A 14,330-nucleotide genomic window follows, 5' to 3' on the forward strand; every position below is an offset into this window, starting at 1 on the left:
TTCTCAGGAAAAGATGCATGGATTGGGCACATGTCCTCAAAACACGTCTTTTTTTTTTTTTTTTTTTTTTTTGAGATGATGGAGTCTCACTCTGTTGCCCAGGCTGGAGTGCAGTGGAGCAATTGTGGCTCACTACAACAACCTCCACCTCTCGGGTTTGAGCGATTTTTCTGCCTCAGCCTCCCGAGTAGCTGGGACTTTAGGTGTGTGCCACCACGCCTGGCTAATTTTTTGTATTTTTAGTAGAGATGGGGTTTTACCATGTTGGCCAGGCTGGTCTCGATCTCCTGAGTTCATGTTATCCACTCTCCTTGGTCTCCCAAAGTGCTGGGATTACAGGTGTGAGACACTGTGCCTGGCCGTAAAGTCTTTTTTATTTTATTTTATTTTTTGAGAATCTGTCCCCCAGGCTGGAATGCAGTGGTGCAGTCATAGCTCACTGCAGCCTCACTCTCCTGGGCTCAAGTGCTCCTCCCATCTCAGCTTCTGAAGTAGCTGGGACTATAGGCATGCACCACTACATGTGGCTAATTATAGGTATTTATTTATTTAGTAGAAAGGAGATGCCTCTTTGTTGCCCAGGCTGGTCTTGAACTCCTAGCTTCAAATGATCCTCTTACCTTGGCCTCTCAAAGCCCTAGCATGACTATAGCCGTCTTTCTTCTGTGTGTGTGTGTGTGAAAGAAACGGTAACTATTTTGCAAAATCAGCTTACCATATTTTTTTTTCTTGAGAGCTTGTTTGGAGGTTCTAGCAGGGGAGCGCAACTACTCATACACCCTTGACCGAAGGCCAGTCCTCTTCTATTGGGGATGGTCGTCCTCTTTGACCAAGCATGCAGCTTCAGGAGGGATGCACATGGAGCGGTGAGGGAGGAAGGGGACACCCGCCTAACCAGCCAGATCAGTCAAATCAACCCTGGCGATCAATGGGGTGACAGATGTCGCAGTCAGATCACCCTCACAGCCCACATTTTTTTTTCTAAAGAGAGTTATGCTGATTCGTATTGAGCTAGATTTGCTGGCAATATTCAAGATAGTCTAAACTTTCCAACCCCACAAGTACTGTCCAGTGGAGATGTTCCTGTATCAGTAACTCCTTGGCAGGCTTTTTGCTTTGCTGTGGCTACATTATGCCCATGGGCACATTTTTACAGGTTGGTTTTACTGAGGAAGGGACTACTTACACTTTTCTTTCTCTCTCCCTACCCTTCGGGTCTTCAGCTATGACAGAGACTCCACTTTCAACGTGTTTGTGGGAAAAGGACAGCTGATCGCAGGGATGGACCAGGCTCTTGTTGGGATGTGTGTAAACGAGAGACGTTTCGTGAAGATTCCCCCAAAGCTTGCCTATGGAAGTGAAGGAGTTTGTAAGCTTTTGTTCCTCATTTATAAACACATCTCCCCTGCAGAAACAACGAGAACACTTTTAGGCTGTTAATAAGTCAAACAGACTGGAAAATCTTGGAATCTTTAGACTGGGGGGAAGTGAAAAGCAGTGAACTCATACACAGCTAAAATTTCCATCTTAGGTTTGTTTCTTCTAGATGTGAAAGAAAGTGTCATTAACACAGGTGTATTGAATGATACTGTCAATGAGAAGAAAACTTTGTTTTTTCTCTTTTCTTTCAATTTTATTTGGAGGAAAGAGGGAGGAAGAATGGGGCATTTTGGAATTGTATAGCAGTGACTGCTTGAACTTTTTTGGCCCACATTCGCTTTGGCAGCATCCTAGGTGTTTATTTATCTGGCCTGAAAGGCAGCAACTGTGAATTCATTGTGAAATCTTTAATTTCTAGCTGGCGTGATCCCCCCCAATTCAGTGCTTCATTTTGATGTACTTCTGATGGATATTTGGAATTCTGAAGACCAGGTTCAGATTCACACCTATTTCAAGCCCCCGAGTTGCCCTCGGACCATCCAAGTGTCTGATTTTGTGAGGTACCACTACAATGGGACGTTCCTGGATGGGACTCTGTTTGATTCGAGGTAAGTTCTGCGGTTCATGGCAATATCAGTGAAATGTCCCATAGTTCTTTCCTTCTGTCTTACTTGCTTTTTATGCCCATGGGGAAACAAGAATAAGGACTCTTCTCAATTGTAACCAGTGCTGAACTCATCTACTTAAGATTTTTGGTCAGTGCTGCATCTTCTGTGGTGCCACAGTCAAAATTTTAATACATCTTAGAAACGTGAAGAGCAATGTTTATCTAACTTAACTGTATTTTGATATCTCATCATTAAGTAAAAGGCTCTATTTCTTTTTTTTTTTTTTAGACAGAGTCTCACTCTGTCACCCAGGCTGGAGTGCAGTGACGCAATCTCAGCTCACTGCAACCCCCGCCTTCCAGATTGAAGGGATTCTCCTGCCTCAGCCTCCTGAGTAGCTGGTACCACAGGCGTGCGCCACTATGACCAGCTAATTTTTTGTATTTCAGTAGAGATGGGGTTTTACTGTGTTGGCCAGGATGGTCTCGATCTTCTGACCTTGTGATCCACCTGCCTTGGCCTCCCAAAGTGCTGGGATTATAGGCGTGAGCTACTGCGCCTGGCCAGGCTCTATTTCTAAGGAGGCTTACACACATTTTGGTTCATTTTTATAGCTTTCCCATGGAAACAGGAGGGGAAAGATGAATGTATTTGAAGCTATGGAGAGGCATGTGGCTATGCCGGAGATCAGGGAACCCTTCGAAATTTCTTCTCATTAGAGTGTGTTTGATTAGTGAAATAACTGGCCTGTTTTTGTCTACCACTAGTATAAATGCATGCTTTTTATTTCTTTCTAAACTTAAAGACATCTGCCCTGTGTTTGGGGGCAAAGATCTATAAATGCCTATCTCTAGGGATGGGTATGGGATCACTGTTTAGCTGATATTTTGGTAACAAAAACGGTACCGAGAGATGAGTTGGAAACATCCTCATCGTGTGAAACTTTTCCCCTTTCTCATTGGCTTTCAGTCACAATCGCATGAAAACATATGACACATATGTGGGAATTGGCTGGCTGATTCCTGGAATGGACAAAGGGCTGTTGGGGATGTGTGTGGGTGAGAAGCGCATCATCACCATTCCTCCTTTTCTGGCCTATGGAGAGGATGGAGATGGTAAGTCCTTCTCTTGCTTGGAGCCGCTCTCACCTATCCTTAGTTTTATTGCAGTGGTTAATTCAATTGTCATCACATGAAACCCACTAGACCTGTCAGTCTAGGCCTACTCTGCCCAATATGGTAACCACTAGCTACATGTGGCTATTTATATTGAAATGAAAACAAGTTAAAATCAACTAAAATATAAAATTCAGTTCCTTGGTCACACTGCTACATTTTAGGTCACGTTGCAGAGGGCCACCATACTGGACAGTGCACATACAGACCCAGGTCATTTCCATCACTCAGAAAGTTCCATTGGACAGTGCTAGTCTGGATTGTCTGCTGTCTGATGATTGAGCTGCAGAAATTTCCACTTACTTATGTTCACTGGCATTGATAAGTAAGCCCCCTGCCCCTGCAGTACTTGCCATGGCCTTGGGCACCAGCCTCTCTGGCTTTACCCTTTGTGAAATGAGACTTGAACTAGACACTGTAAGTTGCAGATATCAAGGTAGAAATTTAGCCATATTATGTCGGAATTGCCAGATTTCCCCATTTGCACCTCTACAATGGGTTTTTACCTATGACATTAACTTCATGTGGACAAAAGCAAAGAGTAATGTTGGAAAACACGTTAGTTAGAATTAGTTCCTATTGTAGTTTTGCTGTGAAGGAAAACACATACTATTGACTGATAAATAGAATGTCTCAGTTACTCATATTTGAATTTCAGGTATGTTTAATCATATTGACATGCTGGCACAACATAGACACCTATAGGCATTTAAACAGCAGACAGATACAGTGATGCGTTGATTAATGATGGGGATATGTTCTGAGAAAGGCATCATTAGGCAATTCCATTGTTGTGCAAATGCCATAGAGTGCACTTACACAATCCTAGGTGCTACACAGCCTACTGCACATTAGGCTGTATGGTGTAACCTGTGTCTTCTAGGCTACAAACCTGCACAGCATATGTACTGAATCCTGTGGGCTATTGTAACACAATGGCAAAAATTTGTTTATCTAAACATAAAGAAGATACAGTAAAGACATGATATGATAATCTTATGGGACCACTCTCATATATATGGTCTGTTGTTGACCAAGACTTCATTATGCAGCACATGACTTTGTAGTTAAGGATGTAAATGAGAACATGATGCTTCTTAAGGAGTTTACTGATGGTGATACCCAGCTTAAAATAGCCAATATGTTATTGATGCTGTTTCCTGGCTCTGTAGAGCAGAGCAGCAAGAGAAGAGAGCTGAGGTGATGGGGATCAGCCTTCTCTCTACCTCCATATATATATATATATATACATTTTTTTTTTTGATAGAGTCTCACACTGTTTCCCAGGCTGGAGTGCGGTGGTGTGATCTTGGCTCACTGCAATCTCTGCCTCCAGGGTTCAAGAGATTCTCCTGCCTTAGCCTCCTGGGTAGCTGGGACTACAGGTGTGTGCCACGATGTCTGGTAAATATTTGTATTTTTAGTTAAGACAGCGTTTTTCTGTGTTGGCCAGGCTGGTCTCGAACTACTGAGGTCAAGCCATCTACCCACCTCGGTCTCCCAAAGTGCTGGGATTACAGGTGTGAACCACTGTGCCTGACCCACTTTTATATATTTTACATGCTGGGGATCTGCAGACAGTTTCTTAAAAAGAGAGGTAGTAGGGGTGGGATTCCCTATTAAAATTAAAAAAATTAAGTTTGAAGCAGTGCCATAAATGTATCTTAATTCTTTCCCCACTGAGATATTGTTATTACTATTTTTAGAGACAGGGTCTCACTCTGTTACCCAGATTGGAGTGACACCATCATAGCTCACTGTAATCACAAACTCCTGGGTGATATTTCTGCCTCAGCCTCCCGAATAGTTAGGACTGCAGGCATGTGCCACCATGCTTGGCTAGTTAAAAAATTTTTTTTAGAGAATGTCTCACTACATTGCCCAGGCTAATTTTGAAATCCTTGGCTCAAGTGATCATCTCACCTCAGCCTCCCAAAGCAGTGAGATTACAGGTGAGAGCCACTGCCCCTGGCAGTTACTATTTTTCTTTCTTCTTTTTTTGAGACAGAGTCTCGCTCTGTCATCCAGGCTGGAGTGCAGTAGTACGATCTTGTCTGACTGCAACCTCCGCCTCCTAGGTTCAAGCAATTCTTCTGTCTCAGACTTCCAAGTAGCTGGGACTGCAGGTGCCCACCCAGGTAATTTTTGTATTTTTAGTAGAGACAGGGTTTCACCATATTGGTCAGGCTGGTTTCGAACTCCTGGCCTTAGGTAATTCGCCCACCTCGGCCTCCCAAATTGCTAGGATTACAGGTGGGAGCCTCTGTGCCTGGCCACTATTTTCTTATTAATGTTCCAGTGGTCTTGTCCTTGGCCCCAAGAAGTTCATTGACATTGGCTCCCAGCTCCTTTTGTCATCAGCCACATAACAAAACCAGATGTGAGCCTAATATGAGAAATATTAATTTTAAATAAATAATAGTTTATTTAGGGTAGCTATTTTTGAAAACTTTATACTTGAATACCATGTTCAGCTATCCAAGTATAACTTTAAATGGGTGAACTCTATGGTATGTGAATTATATCTCTGTAAAGTTGCTATAGAAAATATTATTTATCTAGTACACATTAATGCTAGAAAAATTGAAACCCCATGGTTACTTTTAAGGTTTTCATTGTTCTTTTAAATGAAAAGATACAGAAAAGCACAAAAGATTGATATTCTATATCTCTTATACATGTGATTTAGGGATTGACCGTACCTTGCATTCCAGGGGCTGACTCAGCAGCCAGCTTTCAGCAGATTTCATCATTCCACAGAGGGGAAGGAGACGCAGGGTGGGCTTGCCAAAGGCCAGTGGAAACGCAGGGTGGGCTTTGCCAAAGGTCAGTGGAAGGAGCTCAGGTTTGGCAGCATCTAGTTCACTTGCCCAGGCCTACTCCTTTGCATGGTATAACAAATGACAAGTAAAAGTGAGGGACTGGTTTGTTGGTTAACATTCTGTTACCTCAAATTACTGGATTTGTAGTTATCTACTGGCTGATGTTGATCTTTGCAGGAAGAAGTAGCTCTATAATTTTTTCATGTGGATTTTATTTTGTAGATATTCAATATATTCCCCCATCAGGAACATCCAAGAGAAGCAGTACTACCCAGAAGTGAGATAGAAGTGATTTGAGGACTATTTATTTATATTTTGGATTGTGGGTGCCATTTTTTTTCTCTGTTATCTCTGCTAACTTTCATCTTATTTATATCTTGCTTTGGATGCACTTTAAAGTGTTGAGTTTTACTTTTGCCTCTAAAAAATTGGCCGTTCGTTCCAAAAAAACAAGTCTGTGTACAGTTCTCCAGAACCAGACCAGAGATTTGGAATTTTCTCCTTTAAATGTCTGTGGTTTGCATTTATTCACAAACAGAAACCCACAGAGGTATGTATTTGGGTTTGCCTGTGGGTGCATTCCCACCTACGTAGAGCCTTGATTTTTCAGCATGAGCCCAGAAAATATGGTCATAGTAGTCTCTTATGTCATTAACATCAGTTTTCTCCTTTTCCTGAGTCTGGTTTTAGATTATACCATCAGCCCATGGTTGGACACCATGAGGGCCCATCCAACACCTGGAAGAACATTTGTTTCCTTGGCTTCAAAACTTCTCCAGAAATGAATAACACCAACCCCAAGGCTGTTGAGCTGTAAAGTACTTCCTAAATCCTGTGTCCTGTTTAATCATCTTCCTCCATTTCATTCTAGGGAAAGACATTCCCGGACAGGCATCTCTGGTGTTTGATGTTGCACTATTAGACCTCCATAACCCCAAGGACAGCATTTCCATTGAGAACAAGGTAGTACCTAAAAACTGTGAGCGGATAAGTCAAAGCGGGGACTTTCTCAGGTATCATTACAATGGCACACTTCTGGATGGCACCCTCTTTGATTCCAGGTAAGGAAATTATTAAGGTCTTCAATTGCCAGAACTTTGTATTAAATAAAGTCTGCCATTGGCTGGACCATGATTTAAATACTGTGTCAATGCTGATTCATAGTTAGTATTTTCATCTCTAATACAGGTTTCTGTTTTCTGATACTTCTTCCCTCCCTCCCTCTCTCCCACCCTTCCTTCCTTCCTTCCTTTTTTTCCTTTTCCATTTAAAAAAAATTTTTTTGAGATAGGATCTTGTTCTACTATCCAGTCTGGAGTGCAGTGCAGCTGCATGATCGTGGTTTTCTGAAGCCTTAAACTCCTGGGCTCAAGCAATTCTCTCATCTCAGCCTCCTGAGTAGCTAGGACTCTAGGTATATGCCCCCATGCTTGGCTAATTTTTTATTTTTTATGGAGATAGGCTTAAGTTTCTTCATAGGCTGTTGTAACCATCTCTTTCTTGGGGGCTGTTTTAGATGGTTCTGCAGGAAGACAGGAGAGACTCACCCTCGACTCTCACCACCCCCTATACTATGCTCAGCTCTCCAGGTATAAACCTCTTGATGGGGTCCAAGATGAGGAGTGGCCAGAAGTGATGTCAAGGAGGTACAGTGGGCAGAGAATGGACTTGATGCCAAGAGAGCTGGCTCCAGCCCTTGTCTGTGCTGCACTAGCTCTATGACTTTGGATAGCATTTGACTGTTTGGGACTCCATTTTTCCCTATTCCAGCGCCTTTGTCAAGTAAATGGTTAGATTAGAGAGATAATGTATGTGTCACAGGGCTTTACACATTTCAGAGGCTGATCAGCTGGGTGGCACTGGTTGGATGCATTCAGCTCCCTTCTGGATGCTGGGTTCCATAGCGGCTAATTACTGGGCCTCTTCTGTGGTTCAAAGTTTTGTTTTGTTTATCAGGCATGGCCTGCAGTTGTACAGAGATGGCTGGTGTTTGGCCTGTCTTGCTCATTCCAGTGGCATGTGTTGTTTGAAACTACTCCTTCAGCTTCCAGTAGAGCAAACAAGTAGCAACAGCAACCTTCCCGTCTCTGAGGTGATAGACTTCTAGTAGTCATCCAAAACCATTACAGAAGAATTTGTATATGGTATTATTTCATTTGAATAATACCATACCAACACCACGCCCTGCCTTTTTTTTTTTTGAAGTGGAATCTCGCTCTGTCGCCCAGGCTTGGGTGCAATGGGTGTGATCTCGGCTCACTGTCATTCTTGTTCCTAGGATCTCTTTTACATTTCATTTACATTTCCTGGAAAAGAGTAATAGTTACATAGCTCAAAATTAAAACAAACTATGCATTAAGATATGTTGTATTCCTGTCCCTGTCTGCCTAACCTCCCTTTGTCCCCTACCCCTTAGAGTTAACCATTTTTATTAGTTTCTATTTTTAATTTTTCCAATATATGGATTTTTTTTTTTTTTTTTGAGAAAAGTCTCACTCTGTCACCCAGGCTGAAGTGCAGTGGCGAAATCTCAGCTCACTACGACCTCCACTGCACAGCTTCAAGCAATTCTGTCTCAGCCTCCAGAGTAGCTGGGATTACAGGCGTGTGCCACCACACCTGGCTAATTTTTGCATTTTTAGTAGAAATGGGTTTCACCATATTGGCCAGGCTATTCTCGAACTCCTGACCTCAGGTGATCCGCCTGACTCAGGATTATAGGCGTGAGCCACTGTGCCTGGCCTAATGTGTGGATTTTTAAAAATGCAAATATAAGCAAACACAAATGTTATTTTCTCCTCTTTTAGAATATAGTATTACTAAGGAACAAGTATTGTTCTGCTCCTTGATTTTTGTTACCCTGGGATTTTTCCACGCTAATACACAGAGAGAAATCCTTTGTTTTTTACATCTACATGATGTTCTATTGGGTGAGTATATCGTATTTATAGAACCATTCCCTATTGAGAAACATTTGAGTTGTTTTTATCTTTTTCTGTTACCAAAAAAAAAAAATTCATTTAGTGCAAGTGCGTGTTATTTTTTGTTACATTCCAGTGTGGTTCTATTCTTTATTACCTGGAATTATATTTCCAATTGAAAGACCATTTTTCTGTGTATACCAGATTTTTGTTCACATAGTGGAGCCACAGTTTTCTTAGGCTTCAAAGAGCTTTCCATTTTAGTACAGTGGAATCTAGCCCATTCTAATAGTTACATATGTTACATTGTATAGATTTGCCTACATTTAGGTAATCCCTGTTGTTTGTCCTTTATGTTTCCTGTATTTTGACATTTAATGAAGACTGCAGTAATTATTTTTGTAGGCAAATCTTATAACATATGATAAGTTGTTTCCCTGGAACAATCTCTAGAAGAATCTCCGGGTCAAAGGTTATGTTTTTTTCTTTTTTTTGAGACAGAGTTTCACTTTTGTTGCCCAGGCTAGAGTGCAGTGGTGCAATCTTGGCACACTGCAACCTCTACTCCCAGGTTCAAGCAATTCTTGTGTCTCAGCCTCCCGAGTAGCTGGGATTATAGGCATGAGCCACCACGCCCAGCTAATTTTGTATTTTTAGTAGAGAGGAGGGTTTCACTATATTGGCTAGGCTGGTCTCAAACTCCTGACCTCAGGTGATCCATCCGCCTTGGCCTCCCAAAGTGCTGGGATTACAGGTGTGAGCCACCGTGCCCAGCCATTTTTTTTTTCTTTTTTTTGATACAGAGTCTCACTCTGTTGCCCAGGCTGGAGTGCAGTGGTATAATCACAGCTCACTGCAACCTCCACCTCCCGGGTTCAAGTGATTCTCCTGCCTCAGCCTCCTGAGTAGCTGGGACTACAGGCATGCACTACCACACCCTGCTAATTTTTTTGTATTTTTAGTAGAGATGAGGTTTCACCATGTTGGCCAGGCTGGTATCAAACTCCTGGCCAGAGTGATCCACTCGCCTTGGCCTCTCAAAGTGCTGTGATTATGGACATGAGCCACTGCTCTGGGTCAGAGGTAATATTTCCTAATTGCATAATGAAAACAATGCAAAAAGGTATAGCAAAAAATGTAAATTTCCTATCAGCCCCTTCCATTCTAACGACCATGAGATAACCAGTGTTAGCAATGTTCTGCAGCTTCTCTCTATGCTCACAAATGCTTTCACATTTAATCCTTTAATCCATCTGGAATTTATTGTGGTATCACTGTGACAGGAAGGATTTAACTTTATTTTTTTCCAGGTGGTTAGCTAGTTTTTCCAACATCCTTCATGAATGACTCTGTCATTTTCTCACTGCTCTGAAATGTGGCTTTTGTTATGAACTAAATTCTTATATGTAATTTTGAGTCTGTAGAGTTTTTATCCTTTACCTTTGATCTATTCCTAGGCCAGCGTCACACCTTTAACTATGATTAACCAGTGTTAGCTTTTTAATTGTAGAGTAGAGAGCATTCTTTTTCTTTTTTTAAAAAAGACAAAGTGATACATTGACGTGATTTAAAATCCTGGAAGTATAAAAAGGTATACAACGACAAATTTCCCTCCTATCCTTGTCCCACTTCCCCTCTTCACAGGGAACCAGTGTTATTAATTTCTTTTCTTCTTCTTCTTTTTTTTTTTTTTTTTTAGAGATGGAGTCTTGTTTCTTTGCCCAGGCTGGAGTGCAATGGCAAGATCTCGGCTCACTGTAACCTCCGCCTTCCGGGTTCAAGCAATTCTCCTGCTTCAGCCTCCCCAGTAGATGGGATTACAGGCATGTACCACCATGCCCGGTTAATTTTGTTTGCATTTTTAGTAGAGACAGGGTTTCATCATGTTGGCCAGGCTGGTCACAAACTTCTGACCTCAAGTGATCCGCCCCCCTTGGCCTCCCAAAGTGCTGGGATTACAGGCATGAGCCACCTCGCCTGGCCCAGTATTATTAATTTCATAGGTCTTCCATACATATATAATAAAGTGCACATGTGTATATATTCCCCTCTTCTAATTTTTAACGAGAATGATAGCTCGCTATATACTGTACCTTTACAACAGCATTCTTAATTATTTCTTTTTCCAGATGAATTTTAGCATTACTTTACTAAGCTCTCCACCAACACCAGATACACACCCTTGGGATTTTGATTGGAATTGTTTTAAGATTTTTAAGTTACTTTGGGCCAGCTGTGATGGCTCAGGCTAGGCATGATGGCTCACCCCTGTAATCCCAGCACTTTGAGAGGCTGAGGCGGATGGATCACCTGAAGTCAGGAGTTCAAGATCACCTGGGCCAACATGGTGAAACCCCATCTCTTTTTTTTTTTTCTTTATTATTATTATTATTTTTTAAAGACAGGGTTTCACCGTGTTGGTCAGGCTGGTCTTGAACTCCCAACCTCAGGTGATCCGCCCACCTTGGCCTCCAAAGTGCTTGGATTACAGGGGTGAGCCACCACACCCGGCCCAGTGAAATCCCGTCTCTACTAAAAATACAAAAATTAGCCGAGTGTGGTGGCCATGCCTGTATCCCAGCTACTTGGGAAGCTGAGGCAGGAGAATCACTTGAACCCGGGAGGGCGAGATTGCAGTAAGCCAAGATCGCACCATTGCACTCCAGCCTGGGCAAGAGAGTGAGACTCTGTCTCAAAAAAAAAGAAATGGAAAAAAAAATTTTAAGTCAGTTTGGGGGAGGACTGATAACTTTGCTTTTCCATTGGGGAACAGGATGGTTTTCCATTTACTTGTCTTTAACTTTTAAAGTTATTCAGTTCAGTATAATTCAAGCCCACCCCACCCCTCCGTCTCCCCTTCTGAGGCTCTTTCCTGCTTCTTGGCTTGGCCCTTGCTGCCAGCCCAGTGCTCATCCATTAGGCAGATCCCACAGCCTTCGTGTCTGCTGTCTCCTCTCCTCCATGGAACCTTTGTGACTATTCCAATGGGCAGCAGTCCCCACTGTGGGTACCTGCCGTCTCTCTCACTACTTGGTGTCTCTTTGTGGGGAGCCCACCACGTAGGTGTCCTCTTTCCTGAATGCCTGGCTGTGGCTGCACATTGCTGGTGATCCCCAGGGTCCTACAGGTAGGAACCTGGGGAGGGTGAGCCCTGCTCTGGCTGGAGGATGCTGGGAGCCGGCATGGTCCTCCTTTTCCCTGCTGTGCTCCCCTCCAGTCCTTCCTGGCCCTTGTGCGGGGAGGAGGCTTGGAGCTGCTCAGCCTGGGGTGCTGTCCTCAGTAGGCGGGAAGGGGGACTCACAGCCTCTTCTGGGAGTTTATGTGGACAATCTCCTGCTTCCTGGGTGAGGAGAGACATCTGTTGTGATCCTTTCTTTGTGGCCCGTGGCTTTCTGGTCTCTGAGGGGTATTGAGAAGGGAGAGCCCCACAGCTCTGCCTGCTGGCCCCACTTGACGGGTCCTTCTTCTCTGGGGCATCATGCCCTGGCTGCGGGGTGGGGGAATGGCAGGACCGACCGGCTCCTAAAGGACGGATTTTCTGCCTCATCTGCACCAGGTGGTGTAGGGAAGGGGTGCAGGTCACGTGGACCAGTTTGATAGTAGACTTGGCATATGAAGTTTTATTATTTTATTCCGGAATCATTATGCTGTGGGGAAGAATTGATTCCTCTTTTTACCAGACTCATGGTAATAGACTCACTTGGCAGTTTACACACAGGCTGGATCTCTCCTCTGAGTGGACTCGGGCCTCCTGCCAGGAGCACTTGGGAAACCCAAGTATTCACTAGGGTGGTGCAATGAGCAGGGGTGACAGTGGGGGCCTTTTGTCGGCCTGTGGTGGAGACTGCAGAATTCATTGCTTTCAGTGTGTATGCTACTTTCCTGGCAATCAGAATCTTCATGTCAGGCCAGGGGCTGTGGCTCAGGCCTGTAATTCTAGCACTTTGGGAGGCCAAGGCAGGCAGATCGCTTCAGCCCACGAGTTCCAGACCAACCTAGGCAACGTGGTGAAACCCTGTCTCTACTAAAAATACAAAAATGAGCGAGGCATGGTGTTGCATGCTATAGTCCCAGCTACTTGAGGAGCTGAGGAGGGAGTATCACTTGCATCCAGAGATTGAAGCTGCAGTGAGCTGAAACCAGACCACTTCACTCCAGCCTGGGTGACAGAGCAAGACCCTGTCTCAAAAAAAAAAAAAAAAGAAGAAAGTAATTTAAAAATCAAACAAGATAGAATATTCATGTCCCACATATGCAGATATCTTCTCTTTAGATACTGCAGACATTGTCCTTGTGACACATTTGCAGTTTCTGATAAGGGCTATGTTTGCTTCTGTTTTTTGCTTTCAAGACAGGGTCTCACTCTATCACCCAGGCTGGGGTGCAGTGCTGGGATCTTGGTTCACTGCAACCTCAACCTCTCTAGCTCAAGCAATACTCTGGCTTCAGCCTCCTTAGTAGCTGGGACTGTAGGTGTGTGTCATCACACCCAGCTCATTTTTGTGATTTTGTAGAGACAAGAGTTTTACCATGTTGCCCAGGCTGGTTGAGAACTTGTTTTCGTTAACTTGACATGGTTATCAAGTGTACAGGCTGGGCGTGGTGGCTCAGGCCTGTCAACCCAGCACTTTGGGAGGCCGAGGCAGGAGGATCATTTGATCCCAGGAGCTCAAGACCAGCCTTAGAAGCATCATGGGACCCCATTGCTACAAAAAAAAAATGTTTGTGGTGGCATGTGCTTGAAGTCCTAGCTACTTGGGAGGCTGAGGTGGGAGGACTGCTTGAGCCTGGGAGGTTGAGGCTGCAGTGACTGCAGTGACCGGCATACCAGCCTGGGTGACAGAGTGAGACCTTGCCTCAGAAAAAGAAAGTATACTGTTCAGTTTACATTAGCTCCATTTCTGTGTGGTGCTTCTCGTAACCCACACTGCATTCATAACCTGACCAAACCGGAGGGCTGCACGGAGTCTCTGCAGATGGCTGTTCACATGCTGTGTGGGGATTGCTACCTACCTTCCAGGAGAGCGTGTTTCCTGGCTGTGTCCTCAGATGCTGTGGTTTATATCGCTCTGGGGTCTGGAGGCCTCTGTGTTCCTTTGCATGTCCGTCCCGACTGATTTGTACAGCTGCTGTGGAGTCTCTTTTGAATGACCCCTTCCTTTCCTTTCTTTTTTTCTAGCTACTCTCGGAACCGCACCTTTGACACGTACATTGGGCAGGGCTATGTGATTCCTGGGATGGATGAAGGTCTACTCGGTGTTTGCATCGGAGAGAAGCGAAGGATTGTGGTCCCCCCTCACCTGGGCTATGGAGAGGAAGGAAGAGGTGAGCATCACCTGCCTTCCTCACTAGCTGTGGCTGCTTCCACATTGCTTGGAACAGGCCTTCTTTTTCTTTTTCTTCTTTTTTTTTTTTTTTTTTTTT

At 43.9% G+C, this 14,330-nt stretch overlaps 1 protein-coding gene across 1 annotated transcript in view; it reads left to right on the top strand.

Moving 5' to 3' along the window:
- Positions 1-14,330, top strand: part of FKBP9 (FKBP prolyl isomerase 9) — a 47,420-nt gene that overhangs the window by 12,445 nt on the left and 20,645 nt on the right. The window contains exons 2-6 of the mRNA XM_017527139.1: positions 1,224-1,369; positions 1,799-1,988; positions 2,958-3,103; positions 6,857-7,046; positions 14,086-14,231. Of these exons, the coding sequence (XP_017382628.1) occupies positions 1,224-1,369; positions 1,799-1,988; positions 2,958-3,103; positions 6,857-7,046; positions 14,086-14,231 (818 nt within the window). The remainder of the gene's footprint in view (positions 1-1,223; positions 1,370-1,798; positions 1,989-2,957; positions 3,104-6,856; positions 7,047-14,085; positions 14,232-14,330) is intronic.

This window comes from Cebus imitator, unplaced genomic scaffold, assembly GCF_001604975.1.
Source record: "Cebus imitator isolate Cc_AM_T3 unplaced genomic scaffold, Cebus_imitator-1.0 Scaffold45, whole genome shotgun sequence".
NCBI lineage: Eukaryota > Metazoa > Chordata > Mammalia > Primates > Cebidae > Cebus > Cebus imitator.